Source organism: Nomascus leucogenys, chromosome 3 (genome assembly GCF_006542625.1).
Source record: "Nomascus leucogenys isolate Asia chromosome 3, Asia_NLE_v1, whole genome shotgun sequence".
Lineage (NCBI taxonomy): Eukaryota > Metazoa > Chordata > Mammalia > Primates > Hylobatidae > Nomascus > Nomascus leucogenys.
The window spans coordinates 137,339,325-137,356,734 of NC_044383.1; the positions used below are offsets into that span (position 1 = coordinate 137,339,325).

At 41.7% G+C, this 17,410-nt stretch overlaps 1 protein-coding gene across 2 annotated transcripts in view; it reads right to left on the reverse strand.

Annotated features, from left to right (window-relative positions):
* Positions 1-17,410, reverse strand: part of ZBTB2 (zinc finger and BTB domain containing 2) — a 28,045-nt gene that overhangs the window by 8,093 nt on the left and 2,542 nt on the right. For both annotated transcript variants that reach the window (XM_030809847.1, XM_030809848.1), the window contains exon 2: positions 1,279-1,463. In XM_030809847.1, coding sequence (XP_030665707.1) covers positions 1,279-1,451 — 173 coding nt within the window. In that variant the 5' untranslated portion in view covers positions 1,452-1,463. The remainder of the gene's footprint in view (positions 1-1,278; positions 1,464-17,410) is intronic.

The following is a 17,410-nucleotide window of genomic DNA, read 5'->3' on the forward strand; positions in this document are numbered from 1 at the left end:
AAATGCAGATGACAACCACTTAAGAAGGAAGCAAACAACAGCAGATGCTGGAGGACAGGATGCTAGAAGGCTGAGAGAAGGGCAGTGGTTTTGATGAGGGGTGACCTTTGAGAAAAGACTGCAGCAGAGTGAAGGAGGGGAGGAAACCACAGCACACACCGATAGGAAGAGTGTGGGATGAGGAGAGTGCAGGCAAGGACCTCGATTACCCTTTTAAGGGCTTTCATAGTAAAGTGAAGGAGAAGCAGCACCGTAACTCAGGCAGACAGCAGTGTTGAGGACGTGCTGATCCCACATGGGCTGGGGGCAGGGTGGGGGGTGTATGAAAACAGATAAAATAAAAAGAACAGAATAAAAATAGAGGAGTGGGGACTCACAGCATGAGGGGAGGAGATCATTTTCCAGAGACACTGAGAGGCCCTTTTCTCAAGACAGGAGAGATGAGAAGAAAGAAACTGAGCAAAGATAGAGATGTTTTAAGACAGAAAAGAGGGAAACTAGAGAAATTCACGTCCTCAAGCTTCTTGTTAGAGGAGGGGACAAGAATAAATGCTGAAAGTCAGGGGAATACTCAGGGGACTGGGGCTGGAGGAATGAGAGATAGGGCTTAGATAATGAGTCCAGGAAAGATTACTGCTGGAAGGGTTCGCTGAGGTTGAGTGGCTGGCTTTATAATGGACCTGATCTTGCTGGGCGCGGTGGCTCATGCCTGTAATCCCAGCACTTTGGGAGGCCGAGGCGGGCGGATCACGAGGTCAGGAGATTGAGACCATCCTGGCTAACACAGTGAAACCCCGTCTCTACTAAAAATACAAAAATATTAGCCGGGCGTCGTGGCGGGCGCCTGTAGTCCCAGCTACTCGGGAGGCTGAGGCAGGAGAATGGCGTGAACCCGGGAGGCGGAGCTTGCAGTGAGCCGAGATTGCACCACTGCACTCCAGCCTGGGCGACAGAGCGAGACTCCGTCTCAAAAAAAAAAATAAAAAATAAAAAAATTAATAATAATGGACCTGATCTTGCAGATCCTGACCATGCAGGTGACACCCAGCGAGGGCATCTGGAGGTGGAAGGGCTGTGTAGAGCTGGCAGGTCCAGTGATTCTCAAGTGCTACTGAAAGCACCTGTAACAAGAAGGGTAGTGGGGGCGAGTGAGGCCACAAGGGAGCAGGTCACCTAGGAGCTAGGAGAGGTAGAGAGACCCATGGTCTTGATGAGGGCCAGGGACATGGAGGTTAAGAAGTCTACAGTCATTAGGTTATTAGCAACCACTTTAGTTACCTGGTCTGATGGACAAACAACATCTTAAAGTAATTGGAGAATGAAGCAAGAACTGATTTGTGTGCCTTGAAGTATACATCGCCGATTGCAACCGTGCAGTCACACAGGAAACCAAACTCTCGCTGAGCGTTTAACTGTTGCAGTAGAATAAGTCCATGGTTGGCCAAATCCATTTTTTAAAAAATCTGCAAAGCAAACAATTTTATTTTTAAGAAGGTGATTCACAAATAAGAATGTGTCCTTTATAGTCACCAACAGTCATGATCATAGCTAACATGTCATCATAGCTAACGTGTCAGGCACTGCTAAAAACGTTACACAGATTAACTCATTTAGTCTTCCTAACAGTCCTCTGAAGTAGTTATGTCATTATGCCTTTAAAAAAAAAAACAAAAAACAAATGATGCCATTTAAAGTAAATTAGGGAGTTATGTGATTTGCCCAAGCTCACACAGATGGTAATGGAGAGGCCAGGAAATGAACTCAGGTGGTCTGCCTTTAAGCATCAAGCCCTGGAGACAGACAGCAAATATCTTGGACCATTGAGTCTTTTAGTTTAAAATTCCAAATGCAAATGGAGTCTTTTAGTTTAAGATTCCAAATGGAAATTCTAATGATGCATCAGTGTTAGTCAATTCTTCCACAGAGATAGATAAATTAAGGTCTGGGGCGGGGTCCCAGCAGGGCAGGGTGAGAATCAGTAAGTCTGAGGGCCAATAGTCCAGCTCCTGCTGCGTGCTCCTGCTGCTGATGTAACAGCCCCATCACCCCTGACCCTTAGCACTTATGGAGGAAGTGGGGTTGGGGCTCTGCTTCCTTCCTTGTGGAGGGAGGAAACGGGTCTTGAGAAGTGTAAGTAATTTGCCCCAGGCCTTCTAGCCAAAAGGTGGGAGGATCAAAATTTAAATGTGAATGTACTGATTCCAAATTCTGTGATTTTCATTATTCACACTTGACCCTAGCAAACCCCGCTGGCCTGAGTCTATTTATAATAGAGAGGCTGCCTGACATTGCCTGGTTCATCAAATCACTAGACTGCTCCTTTTCCACAAAGAGCATATATAAAAGCCCATTACACACAGACCAACATTATATTTAACATTATACTTAATGGTAAGAAAGGGTGAATGCCTTCTCCATAAGATTGGGAACAAGGCAAAGATGTCCCCTCTCGATATTCAACATAGCACTGGAAGTTCTAGCTCATGCAACAAAGCAAGACAGGAAATAAAAAGCATATAGAAAAAAAAAATAAAATTGCACTATTTGCAGATGACACGATTGTAACACAGAAAGTCCCAAGGCATCTATTTTAAAAAAAAAAAAAAAAGGGCCAGACTTGGTGGCTCATGCCTGTAATCCCAGCACTTTGGGAGGTGGGCGGATCACGAGGTCAGGAGATCGAGACCATCCTGGCCAACACGGTGAAACCCCGTCTCTACTTTAAAAAAAAAAAAAAAAAAAAAAAAAAAAAAAAAAAAAAAAATTAGCTGGGCGTGGTGGTGGGCACCTGTAGTCCCAGCTACTTGGGAGGCTGACGCAGGAGAATGGTGTGAACCCAGGAGGCGGAGCTTGTGGTGAGCCGAGATCGCACCACTGCACTCCAGCCTGGGTGACAGAGCAAGACTCCGTCTCAAAAAAACAAAACAAAACAAAAAAAACCTTGTAGAACTAATAAATGAGTTTGGCAAGTCATAAACATACAAAAAAAATCAGCTGTAATTCTATATACTAGCAATGAACATGTGGACTGAATTAAAAAGATAATACCATTTAAAATCATTCAAAAAATGAAATACATGGGTGTAAATCTAACAAAAAGTGCAGGACTTGCATGTTGAAAACTATAAAACACTGGTGAAAGAAATAAAAGATCTAAATAAACAAACAGATATACTATGATTATGGATAGGAAGACTCAACATGGGTAAAGATACCAATTTTCCCAAACTGACATACAGGTTTGACGCAATTCCTATAAAAATCCCAGCAACATTTTTTTGTAGATATAGACAAAATCATTCTAAAATGTACATGTAAAGGCAAAGGAAATAGAATAGCTAAAATTATATATATATATATATATATATATTTAGACAGAGTCACTCTTGTTGCAGGTAGCAGTGCAGTGGCACAATCTCAGCTCACTGCAACCTCCACCTCCTGGGTTCAATCAATTATCTTGCCTCAGCCTCCCCGGGGTAGCTGGGATTATAGGCACGCACCACCAAGCCTGGCTAAGTTTTTTTGTATTTTTAGTAGAGATGGGGTTTCACCATGTTGGCTAGGCTGGCCTTGAACTCCCGACCTCAGGTGATCCACCCACCTGGCCTAAAATAATTTTTAAAAAAGAACCATAAAGTGAGAGAAACCAGTCTACCCAATTTCAAGATGTAGTATATTGCTATAGTATTCAAGACTGTGTGATATTGGCAGAGGGACAGACAAGTGAATCAATAGAACAAAACTGTGAACCCAGAAGTAGACACACATAAATATGCACAACTGATTACTGACAAAGGCACAAAATTAATTCAGTGGAGGAAGAATAAGTTTTTCAACAAATGGTGCATGATCTACTGGACTTCCACAGGCAAAAAATAAAAAAGAAAAAGAAACTTGACACTTAAGTCTCATACTTTATATAAAAATCAACTCAAAATGGATAACGAACTTAAATGTAAAACACAAAACTATAAAACTTTTGGAAAAAACATGTAAGAAAATCTAAAATCTAGGGCTAGTCAAAGAGTTTTTACACTTGACATCAAAAGCAGAATCCATAAAATGAGAACTTGATAAACTGGATTTCATCAAAATTAAAAACTTTTGCTCTCTGAAAGACCTTATTGAGAGGATGAAAACACAAGCTCAAAGACTAGTAGTCAATATTTGAAAACTTTTGCAAACTAGTCCTTTGACAAAGGATTAGTAACTGGAATATATAAAGAACTTTCAAAACTCGACAGTAAAAAAAAAATCAACTCACAAAATATGTAATAGACTTGAAGAGACATTTCACCAAAGAGGATATACAGATGACAAGGCAAATAAACACATGAAAAGATGTTCGAAACCACTAGCCACTAGGGAAAAGCAAATTAAAACCACAGTATCACTGTGCACCTATTAGAATGGCTAAAATAAGAAACAGTCACAACACATGGTGGCAAGAGTGTGGAGAAGCCGGATCATTCATATGCTGCTGGTAGGAATGTAAAATGGTACAGCCACTCTGGAAACGAGTTAGCAGTTTCTTAAAAAACTAAAAATGCAACTACCACATGACCCAGCAACTGCACTTCTGGACGTTTATCCCAGAGGAATGAAAACTTATGTTCACACAAAAACCTGTACAGGAATGTCCATAGCAGCTTAATTCCTAATAATCAAAAACTAGAAACAACTCAGATGTCCTTCAATGACTAAATAAACACACTATAGTATGCCCACACAGAGGAAAACTACTCAGCCATAAGAAGAAATGACCTACTGATAACGTACAACAACTTGGGTGAATTACACTCAGCGAAAAAAGCCAATCCCAAAATATTATATACGGTATGATTACACTGATACAACATGTGTGAAAATTATGGAAATGGAGAACAGATTAGTGGTGGGGGGGTGTGGGGTAGTGGGTGGGCATGGCTATGGAAGGGCAACATGAGGGATCCTTGTGGTGATGGGAATGTTCTGCATGTCAAAATCCCGGCTGTGATACTATACTATAGTTTTGCAAGATGTTTCCATTAGGGGAAACTGGGTAAAGGGTATATGGGATCTCTATTATTTCTTGCAGCTGCATGACTCTGTAATGATCTCAAAATAAAGTTCAATTTTTTTTTTTTTTTTTGAGACAGAGTTTCGCTCTTGTTGCCCAGGCTGGAGTGCAATGGCACCATCTCAACTCACTGCAACCTCTGCCTCCCGGGTTCAAGCGATTCTCCTGCCTCAGCCTCCTAAGTAGCTGGGATTACAGGTGCCTGCCACCATGTCCGGCTAATTTTTTTTTTTTTTTTTTTTTTGAGATCGAGTCTTGCTCTATTGCCCAGGCTGGAGTGCAGTGGCATGATCTCGGCACACTGACACCTCCGCCTCCCGGGTTCAAGTGATTCTCCTGTCTCAAACTCCCTAGTAGTTGGGACTACAAGCGCCCGCCACCACGCCCAGCTAATTTTTTGTATTTTTTAGTAGAGATGGGGTTTCACCGTGTTGTTAGCCAGGATAGTCTTGATCTCCTGACCTCGTGATCCGCCCACCTTGGCCTCCCAAAGTGCTGAGATTACAGATGTGAGCCACCGTGCCCGGCCAAGTTAAATTTTTAAAAGCCTACTACACATTAATTGACTAAATTTTAAAAAAGTGAGTATGCTTAACTTCAGAGTTAAGAATGCACTATAGATAATGCACTATCAATAAGCTTTAAAAAAATCAAAGCAGACTCACAGCAATTTTAAAAATTATTTATTTATTTATTTTTAGACTAGTCAAGTGCAGTAGTGAGAAGGGGGAATAAAGTAGAACAAGGCATTTGATCTGTAACCAAACAATCGAGATAACACACTATCTTCACATCAGCCATCCACAGCAATTCTTAATCAGCAGGTGCTGGACTCCCTACTCTCCCTTCCTGCTCTAGGGATATTCAGGCAGATTCAGAAATTAACAAATATGCCCTAAAATAGACAAATGTAATGGAATAATACTTTAAGAGACTGATCAGGTCACAAATCAAGAATCCAGAATGTCAAATTTCATATTTTCTATCATGAGTCGTATCTAAGCACGAGATTTAGAAGAGTCATCCAATTTTGCAAATCATTTGGGTATAAAGACCTAGACTGTTGTCTCATGCAAACAGATGGTATGGATCAGTTTCCCCACTACTTTCTGTGTATGTCAGAGAAGGTGAAAGCACTCAGGTTAGGAAGGAGAGGCACAGAAAAGGCATGGGGTTCATGATGAAAGCCAGAGAACTGCTGGGTTGCAAAAGCAACCTGGATTACAGAGAAACATCACTCTAACCTGACCTCCACCAAGACATAACTTAGAAGCTTGTCTTCAAGGTTATTCTCTGTAAAGTGCCAGAATACTTCCTTTTCCATCTTACTAACCTACTTTTCTCATTTAAAAAGTATCCTCTGAGACCCAACTGTGATACGCTCCCTGCCACATCCTCTGACGCTGATCATGCTGATCATATTTAGGCAGCTTGAGGTCCCACAGCTTCAGGTGTCACACGCATCAACAGTAGCTTCAAGTACAGGAAAACATTACTATTTATCCCTTGATGATAATGATGAGAATTGTTTCTTATGGAGTGCTACTATTGGCCATCATTTACATATGCTATTAATTTAATTTCACATCAACTTATTTGAGATATTTGAAGTATTGCTGCCCACATTTATAAACGAGGAAATAGGGTTAGAGAGGGTAGGTGGCTTTCCCAAGCTTATAGAACCAGTACATTCAATAAGTAGGCTTTAAACTGGGATTCACTTAGTTAGTTGGAATGTCCTACCTGAAAGTGTGTGTGTTTGTTTTAAATTAATATTATTATTTGCTGCTGCTTTTAAGTACATATACTTATTATAAAAGATTCAAATATTATGGACACACAAAATGTGAGATTTTTCTATCCACCTCTACCGTAACTCTTTTCTCCATACTCTTGTTAATACTTGGTATTCTTTGCCAATATGGCTTTTTTACTTTGTATGCCTTTAATGATGAAGTAAAGCTTATTTTTATATTTATTGACCATTTGTATTTCCTTTAGTATCTTTTCATGAGCTCTGCCCATTTTCCTATTCGATTGTCTTTTTCTTACCAATTTAATAAAAGCAGGCCAGGTGTGGTGGCTTATGCCTCTAATCCTAGCACTTGGGGAGGCCAAGGTGGGAGGGCTGCTTAAGCTCAGGAGTTCAAGACCAGCCTGGGCAACATGGAGAGACCCCCATCTTTATGAAAAATTTAAAAAATACCCAGGGATGGTGGCACACACCTGTGGTCCCAGCTACTCTGGAAGCTGAAGTGGGAGGATCACTTGAGTCCAGAGGGCTGAGGCTGCAGTGAGCCGTGTTAGCGTGCACTCTAGCCTGTCTTTAAAAAAAAGAAAGAAAGAGAAAAGAAATCTATAAAACTCTTTGTATATAAGGAAAATAGGCCCTGTATCACATATGTTCTAATAATTTTCTTTCTTTGCATTTGTTTATAGAGATTTTGACAAATACAATTTTATGTTTTAATGCCATCAAATTTGTCAATATTTTATAGGAGGATTTTGAGGTTTTGGTTTTTACATGAATGGGTATATATTATGTCCTTCGATACAGCAAACTATATGGCTCCCTCTCTTTCCAGACTAACATAAGCATTCTATTCAGACCATAAGAATGAAGTCATGATAGAAACGCTCAATATTTTTTAAGGGAGTCTACCAGTTATTTTAGAATCTCAATTTAGGAATTTAAGAGAGTCTACTAGTTATTTTAGAATGTCAATTTAGGAACATCCCCTAGATCAGGAAACACACTGAACATAAGTATTCAAATACAGAGGAAAGAATACATGTGCATGACTCAGAGAAATGAAAAAAACGAAAAAGCAGAAAAACAGAACAAGTTGCATGTTCAAAATTCACAAGGGGGAAAATTCACACAGATCAACTTGAAAAAAATCTTATTTTGGAGACCAAAAAACCTTTCTCAAAAAGAAAGCCAAAACCAAAACCCCTAGAGTGTTCCATATGTGAGCTGCCTGAGGAAATGGGGCAAAAGGGTGGAGAAGGTACTATAGGCTCCACCCTGGCCCCTGCCCAGCGACAGTACTGGCTTTTCCTAAATCTTTCTTTCCTCTTTTCTCATCATGGCCTCCCTTCATACTCATTTCCATGAGGCTTAACTGGCCCAAAATACGCCAGCTAGGGCCCTGGCATCCTCGTGGATGGCTTGGCTGAGGCCGCCCCTCTTTTGTGGGAATGGCTGTCTGCTCTTCCCACCTCTAGGCCAGCTCCCTCCCGGCTCTGCTCACCAAGGTCACCAAGAACCTTGTTCCCCAGCCTCAGGGACTCAGTGGCTTACTCAGCCTCTTGGCAGCATTTTGTACTCTTCCTCCCACTCTGATAAATCTTTGGTCTCTGGTTTTCAGGCTGCTGCTCTCTGGTTTTCGACTCACCACAGGCTGTTCTATTTTAATCCCCATCCAGGGGTTCCACTTGCTGGTCTCCTCTGCGCCTGGTCCCCAGCCCACTCCTCATTCTGTAGCCTCTCTTTGGTGATCTCTTTCACTTCTCCTTGGCTGTCCCCCAGGAACCTTAAACCTGATTTAGGTAAAACTCAACTCAATTCCTCCCTGTCCTCTCACTGCCATTTACCCCAAAGGACAATAAAAACCAGGTACACAAATCTGCTCCCTCTGTATTCCCTGGCTCAGTGCAGGGCCCTTCTTCCACCCTCTGGCCAAACCAGAAATCTCAATTCATCCTCAGGCCTCCATTCTCTTACCCCTCACATCAGCCCCCAGTTGCCATCAATTGAAACTCTACCCTCCTGCCACATCTTTCGCCTAATCTCCCCACTCATCTCTCCATCTCCAGTTCTGGCCTCCTTCATGCATCCACCACACAATAGCCAGAATGATCTTTCGAAAGGGCAAACCTGATGGCACCTCCTTAAAATCCTCCTGTGGGCCGGGCACAGTGGCTCATGCCTGTAATCCCAGCACTTTGGGAGGCTGAGGCAGGCAGATCACCTGAGGTCAGGAGTTTGAGGCCAGCCTGGCCAACATGGTGAAACCCCATCTCTACTAAAAATACAAAAATTAGCCTGGCATGGTGGCGAGTGCCTGTAATCCCAGCTACTCGAGAGGCTGAGGCAGGAGAATCACTTAAACCTGGGAAGTGGAGGTTGCAGTGAGCCAAGATCATGCCACTGCACTCTAGCCTGGGTGACACAGTGAGACTCCATCTAAAAAAAATAAAAAAAAATAAAAATAAATAAATAAAAAAATAAGTAAAATCCTTCTGTGGTTCCTTACTGCCACTAGGATAAAATCCCAGTGCCTCTGCACCTCTTCCAGGGTCCTGCACCATCTAATAGTTGCTTACTCTGCATCCCATACTCTGGTGCTAACCTAAACTAATGCTTTCCAGGCTTTCTGATTTCACAGACCTACTAAAAACTACAAACCTCTAAACTAGGGTCCAACAGAGTGTTGCCCCCTCTTTATTTTGCCAGCAAAGACACGAAACATTCACAAACCTGGTAGGCTCTTACACATACACAGAAATGACACAGTATCAGTATTATCCTCCCAGAGGAAGGACAGGTGGCACTATATTCAATGCAGTCATACCTTGCTTAACAACAGAGACACGTTCTGAGAAATGCATCGTCAGGCAATTTTGTCATTGTGCGAACATCATAAAGGTACTTCCACAAACCTAGTTGGTATAGCCTACTACACAGGCCTAGGCTGTATGGTAATCTACTGCTCCTAGGCTACAAACCTGGACAGCATGTTACTGTACTATAGGCAATTATAACACAATGGTAAGTATTTGTGTATCTAAACAGCTAAACACGAAAAACTTACGTAAAAATATGATATTATAATCTTCTGGGACCATTGTTGTATATGTGGTCTTTCATTCACTAAAATCTTATTATGGGTATATGACTATGTATGAAAAAATAGTTTTCTTTTCTTTTCTTTTTTTAGATGGAGTTTTGCTCTTGTTGCCCAGGCTGGAATGCAATGGTGCAATCTTGGCTCACCACAACCTCCGCCTCCGGGTTCAAGCAATTCTCCTGCCTCAGCCTCTAGAGTAGCTGGGATGACAGGCATGCGCCACCACACCTGGCTAATTTTGTATTTTTAGTAGAGAGGGGGTTTCTCCATGTTGGTCAGGCTGGTTTCGAACTCCCGACCTCAGATGATCCACCCGCCTCGGCCTCCCAAAGTGCTGGGATTACAGGCGTGAGCCACTGCACCTGGCCTTTTTTTTTTGAGACAGAGTTTTGCTCTTGTTGCCCAGGCTGGAGTGAAATGGCGCGCAATCTCGGCTCAGTGCAACCTCCACCTACCCACTTCCCCCAGCGATTCTCCTGCCTCAGCTTCCCAGGTAGCTGGGATTACAGGCCTCTGCCACCGTGCCCAGCTAATTTTTGTACTTTTAGTAGAGAGGGGGTTTCACCATGTTGGCCAGGTTGGTCTCGAATTCCTGACCTCAGGTGATCCACCCACCTCGGCCTCCCAAAGTGCTGGGACTACAGGCGTGAGCCACTGCACCTTGCCCTGAAAAAATATTTTTCTAATGCAAACAAATTACAACATAAAATGTTACTTTAATACATTAAGTTATATCTAATTTTTTTTTTTTTTTAGATTATCTCACTCTGCTGCCCAGGCTGGAGTGCAGTGGTGTGATCTCAGCTCACTTCAACCTCCGCCTCCTGGGTTCAAGCAATTCTCTGCCTCAGTCTCTCGAGTAGCTGGGATTATAGGTGCCCACCACCACACCTGGCTAATTTTTGTATTTTTAGTAGAGACATATTTTCACCATGTTGGCCAGGCTGGTCTTGAACTCCTGACTTCGTGATCCACCCACCTCGGCCTCCCAAAGTGCTGGGATTACAGGCGTGAGCCACCACACCAGGCCTGTATCTAATTTTTTATATGGGATCTTGCTATGTTGCCCAGGCTGGTCTTGAACTCCTGGGTTCAAGTGATCCTCCTGCCTCAGCCTCCTGAGTAGCTGGGACTAGAAGTACATGTCACCTTGCCCAGCTAATTATATGCAATTGTCAGTTTGGTGAGCTCTACGAATGGATCATCAAGGGTCCAGCTTGTTTTGAAATACAAGCATTATTAAAAATTCAGTTTTATTTGAATATATTGATAATGGAGACAAAATGATGTTATTTCACTCACTTTGGGACTTCTGGATAAGCTAAGCTAAGCTAAGGAATGACAGTTTCGTCTCCCAGAAGGTCCTGAACACCCTGGTGATGATTTGGCTCCTGACAGCATACAATACTTACTGCTCAAAGGCTTCACTCTCGAGGCTGGGCAGCTTGGCCCTGAACTCTAAAGGGTTAGGGGAGAGGGGTCCCATCTGCACACAGGCTTAGAACCTCTGCTCCAGGATTTTCAATATGCTGCTTTCATAGGAATTGACCATGAGACAGACAGACAGGCAGACACACACACACACATATACCCCTACCCCTGCCCCTGCTCCTGCCCCTCATGCTCTCCTTGCCCTGGTGCACCTGTGAACGAGCCAGTTTATACACATTGCCTGATGCTTCTGGAAAGCTGGCAACAAATCTTCCTCCTCATTTACTGTTTTATCCCAGTGCCTTGCATATGGCCTAGTGTTTAGTATTTGTTAAGTAAATTAATAAGCAGATGCTCCGGGAGGAGATGAGTGCTGAGTTCCAGTCAAGGCTCAGCCTCTTACCAGCTGGGTGACTGGGGGTAGAAGTTGAATTTCTAGTTATCCTAGATTGACCTAAAAAATTCTCATCAATTTAACACCTGCTGTTTTGGAATAATTTTTCCATTTAAAAATACTACCTTGTGTTTCTTCATGCTAATAATTAATTTCTGAATCGTGCTTTATAATTCACAATAACCCTGAAGGGTAAAGAGCCAGAGAATAACGAGGATGGAGACAGACGCCATGTTAAGGATTTTGGTCCATATCTTAAAAGCAATGGGAAGCCACCCAAGGGGATTTTAAGAAGGATGACTTGATAAGATCTCTACAATGTAGATTGCAGAACTAATCAAGCTGGGGAGGAGGGGGTAACAAGCGGGCAGGTGAAGACCTGCTGGAAAGTGGTCTAGAGGAGACAACTGCTAGTGGTCTACAAAACAGATGATGGACCCAGGTGGTACTGAGAAAGACGGAGGAAACTGACAAGATTCAAAAGATATTTAGAAGGTAAAAAATCAACAGACCTGGTTGGCGAGTGAGATGGAGAATGGAGCAGATCAAAGTGTCCAAGATGATTTCCTAGACTTCTTATTTGTATAACTGCATAGATCTTGGTGCCCTCCAACAGGAGGGAACACACGGCAAATACCCAGTTTGGTGGGAAGAGCAAGAGGTTAGGTTCACACATGTTGGGTTTGAGATACTTTTGAGACAACCATGTGGAGATGCAGAGTATATGTTGGTTACACTGGTCTGGAGCTTGGAAGTCCTGACTGTGATTTGTCTGAGTCTTCGGAAAAACCATGTCTTTAAATCACTACACTGTAGTTGAGAGAGGTTAAAATTATCAACAAATAAGAGTCAGGATTGAACTCTGGTCTTCTGGGCATACAGTTCATGCTGTCTCCACTCTACTACCTTGCTCTACAGAGCATTCCTAAAAGTTCTTACTGATCCCAGTCACAAAGGGCCGACAATCAAGACATGAAACTGAAGACCTGTGTAAAATCCCCAACCATTTAACACTGTAAATGAACTTAAAAAAAAAACCCAACTAAATAAAAAACAAGTCATTTGTCTTTTCTAAATTAGAATAGTGAGCTGAGAGGAACTGAAGAAAAGCAGCACTGGAGAGAGGAGGCAGTGCCTATAAATGGGTTTTCATGGAATGCCTTCTTTCTGTATATGTATGTGTACAAAGCTTTTACTTTTCTTAAGTAAATTCAGAGACTATAAGACATACTCATGTTGAAAAAATAAAAAACACTTCCTAGAGCCAAATACAAATGACCTTTCAGATTATTTAATGCTTTAGTTTTCACTGTCACCACTGTTTCCTACTTGATAATGGGACATTGACCACCTAGCTGTCACTTGCTTTCAGTTTCCATCACAGAGCACATGTGGGTTGATCCGTAAGCAACTCACGCATCCTTTTGGAGGTGCAGAAGAATGGGGCACATACAATTATGTTGTATTTTGACAACCTAAGTTCCTCCTTCATTTTCAGTGTAAGAATAGGAGACCAAAACAGCTTTTGGAAATTGTTGATTCAGTTTTTAAAGATAATAGCTGTTCTAAGACACTAAACACCACTTACACTACCCATTTCGAGGGCACTAAAAGGGTCCTCTGAAGTCCTTGATTTTATTTAAGTGAAGCATAAATGAATATTGTAATGCAAAGGACAATCAGTAACAGTAGAAGCATTACCCACAAGTAAGATTGATTCTTTCAAGTAGTTTAGACCACTTACCAGGATGAAAAGCTGATTTTTCAATTACTATTATTAATAATTAATATTGGAGGGCCCATGAAGTAAACCTGAAGGAGGCTGGTCATTTGAATTTTAATATATTTTAAAACTGTATTTTGAAGGTAGAAAATGCATCTTATTGAGTTGTGATAATGGATTGGCATTTTTTTCTTAACATTTCCGTAGTCAACCTTCTTCCATAGTAATTAGAAAAGAGAGAGGCATAAACTAACAGCACTTATTTTCATATTAAAAAGCACTGCATTTGTAAAATACTCCTGTTTTCAATTATATTTTCCCTATGTTTACACTTAAATTAGTTTTTAGTTTCTAAATGTAAGTTGGGGTCATAAGGAGGCAATTCAGGGACATCTTAGGTGTCAAACAGAAGTAGATCAGAGATTTATGGCTAATAAAGAGTTCATATTAAAGTAGTAATTCTAAAGGCATTATGCTACAATCAACCTGAAGGAAACTTACAAATGATTACACACAGCAAAATTAAAAAACTAATCTGGGCTTGGGACAGTGGCTCACCCCTGTAATCTCAGCACTTTGGGAGGCCAAGGTGGGCAGATCACTTGAGCCCCGGAGACCAGCCTGCGCAACATGACGAGACCCTGTCTCTATAAAAAGAAAATTAGCTGAATGTGGTGGCATGTGCCCATGGTCCCAGCTACCAGAAGGCTGAGGTGGGAGGATTGCTTGAGCCAGGGAGGCTGAGGCTGCTGTGAGCTGTGGTCATGCCACTGCCCTCTAGCCTGGATGAAAGAGTGAGAAGCTGTCTCAAAACAATAACAACAAAAAACTAATCTCCTTCCAATAATCCACCAGAGTGGAGATTGCCTTTGTTTTTTTTTTTTTTTTTTTTTTTTTTTGAGACGGAGTCTCGCTCAGTCACCCAGGCTGGAGTGCAGTGGCGCGATCTCGGCTCACTGCAAGCTCCGCCTCCCGGGTTCACGCCATTCTCCTGCCTCAGCCTCTCCGAGTAGCTGGGACTACAGGCGCCCGTCACCGCGCCCGGCTAATTTTTTGTATTTTAGTAGAGACGGGGTTTCACTGTGGTCTCGATCTCCTGACCTCGTGATCCGCCCGCCTTGGCCTCCCAAAGTGCCTTTGTTTTTTATATACCGCAAAATGATTAGTAAAATTAATCTGAAGAAAATATAATCACCTAAATGTGTATGTAGTTCAGGGTACATAACACAGGTGAGTTTCAAATGTGTTTAACTCAAAATCTTAATAATATATTTCAATGTTTTAGAGCAGAGCTTCTCAAACTTTTTGGTGTTGGGATCTCTTAATGGTCTTAAAAATTATTAAGAACATCAATTATATGTTTATATGGATTTTAACTACTGATAATTACCATATTAGAAATTAAAATGGAGAAATTTTAGAAATATTTAATTCAATTAAAAACAATAAGCCCATTACATGTTAAAGTACAGAACATTTTTATGAAAAAATAATTGTATTTTCTAAAACAACAAAGTGGTGTCTTTTTATATTTTTGCAATTCTCTTTAACAGAAGACAACTGGATTTTGCATTTACTCCTCAATTAACTCTGTTTTGGTTGAGTAGTGAAGAAAATCCAGCCTCACCCACCTATGTAGTTGGAAAAAGGAGAAGTACTTGAATAGCCTTTTCAGGTAATTGTGGGTAGTCTTCTTTTATATTATACCAACACTTGACAAGTCTACTTTCTTAAAAGTTGGTTGTGTAGGCCGGGCGCGGTGGCTCACGCCTGTAATCCCAGCACTTTGGGAGGCCGAGGCGGGCGGATCACGAGGTCAGGAGATCGAGACCATCCTGGCTAACACGGTGAAACCCCGTCTCTACTAAAAATACAAAAAATTAGCCGGGCGAGGTGGCGGGCGCCTGTAGTCCCAGCTACTCGGGAGGTTGAGGCAGGAGAATGGCGTGAACCCCGGGGGGCGGAGCCTGCAGTGAGCCGAGATCGCGCCACTGCACTCCAGCCTGGGCGACAGCCAGACTCCGCTTCAAAAAAAAGGTTGGTTGTGTAATATAAAACTACATAACTGAATTAACTTTACCTACTCTATTATAGTAATATTCATTGGTCTATCCACTTTCAACGGATCATTTACCCACTAATGATTTTTAACATCATCCGTTGGTCATTTGGAAAATAGCAGCTCACTGAATTAAGCAGATCTTCTCAGTGTCAACACTGAGAAGACATTTTGTCAACACAGTGGAAAAGGCCATAACAACTTAGTATTACTATGACAATAGTTTTGACTTCATTGAATCCTGAAAGGATCCTGGGGCTTCAAAAGGATCTGCAGACCACACTTAGACAAGCGCCATTCAGAATCACTGTGGGGACTCAAGAGAACCTAAATGACTCTCCCGGTGCAGGAGAACATGCACACTTTGAAATCATTCCAGAGGATTCTGACGCTTACCCTGCTTGGTGCAGAACTTAGCGAGTGCACCCTGTTTAAGAGAACAGTACACTAAAATCTCTTACAAAAGTAAAAAAGTGGTTTCCCTAAGTACTTAGCCAGATACATAAAAGTGTTCTTCAAATTCCTATCTTTGAATACTGAACTTTCTTAAAGTGACACTCAAAGGCATGTGATGCATACCTCAAGCATGTGAACTGGGGGTTATGAGTTCGAGCATAAATATGAGCCTCCAAGTTGACTTCTAAAATGGATCTACATATCTTGGGCTGCCAACTCCTCGTAAGGGTTCTGTGGCTACTGATTCCATATCTTAATGGCTCTATCAGCATTGTAAAAATACTGAATCTTATTTACTATCAATTCGAAGTAATATTTTAATTATTTAATAGTTTAATTTGCTAGTACAAATTATAACCTACTTGAGCATAAAGAACGTTTTATAAATATTCTTGGTCTAATGCTTAGAATGTTTACATTTTTTTTTTCTTCAGGGAAATAAAAACGTTCAGTTACCTTTTAGGTTTTCAGAGTCATGTTTGGAGAGCCAAAGAGCATAAGAAAATAGGAAAAGCGATGATAAATGACCTTTCCCAGATGCATTTGGTACTGTACGGTAAAAAAAATTACCAGCAAACCAGTTCTTTCAATCTACCTTTCCTGTGCAGGCTGGTGCCACGGGACTTGCCCAGCTTTTCCAAGTTCCTACAGGGAAAGGTGAGTGGGGCTAGGGATGAAGCACCAAGAAACAGTAAGAGCTGGCAGGACAGTCCCCACCTCTAAAGCTGCTGATCCCAGGCCGATGCTACAGATGAGCTTTAGATATTTCCTTCTCTATTTTGCAAGTCTCAAATTGGGGAAAGCACATCCACTTACTCATGGACACGCTGTGGGTACTTGAAATCACAGGATTACAAGGTAGATCTCTTTATGGGGTTGGGGTGAATACATTTTCTTTTCTAATAGAGATGTGGGGTCCATGTTACTTAGGTTGGTCTTGAACTCTTGGCTTCAAGCAATCCTCCAGCCTTGGCCTCCCAAAGTGCTGGGATTGTAGGCGTGAGCCACTTTGCCTAGCCATGAACACATTTTTCTATTATTTTATATTATCTTATAAAAGTGCAGATTTTGGAGGTTACTGAAAAGTTGATATTAAAGTTTAAGATAAAAAAGCAGGTGTCACCGTGGCAGCTTTTATTCTGTAACTTAAAACATGATTAGTGTTTATTCTCTGCTGCTAGTGGTAGAGGTTGCTGAGCATCAACGTATTTACATCCCTTTTGAAGAGAAGCTTTAAAACTGGCAAGTATGCACTTGGACTGTAGGACAAAAGTTTTAGGGGTGTAGACTACACTCCACTGTAGTGTAGACTGCTCCTCCACTGTTGACTATCAGTGGCACCGGCATATCACTTCTTGTACTTACGATGGCTTCAATAACTGGACAATTCTTTGTTTAGCAAATAAACCACAAGTTTATTAAATAAGAAATG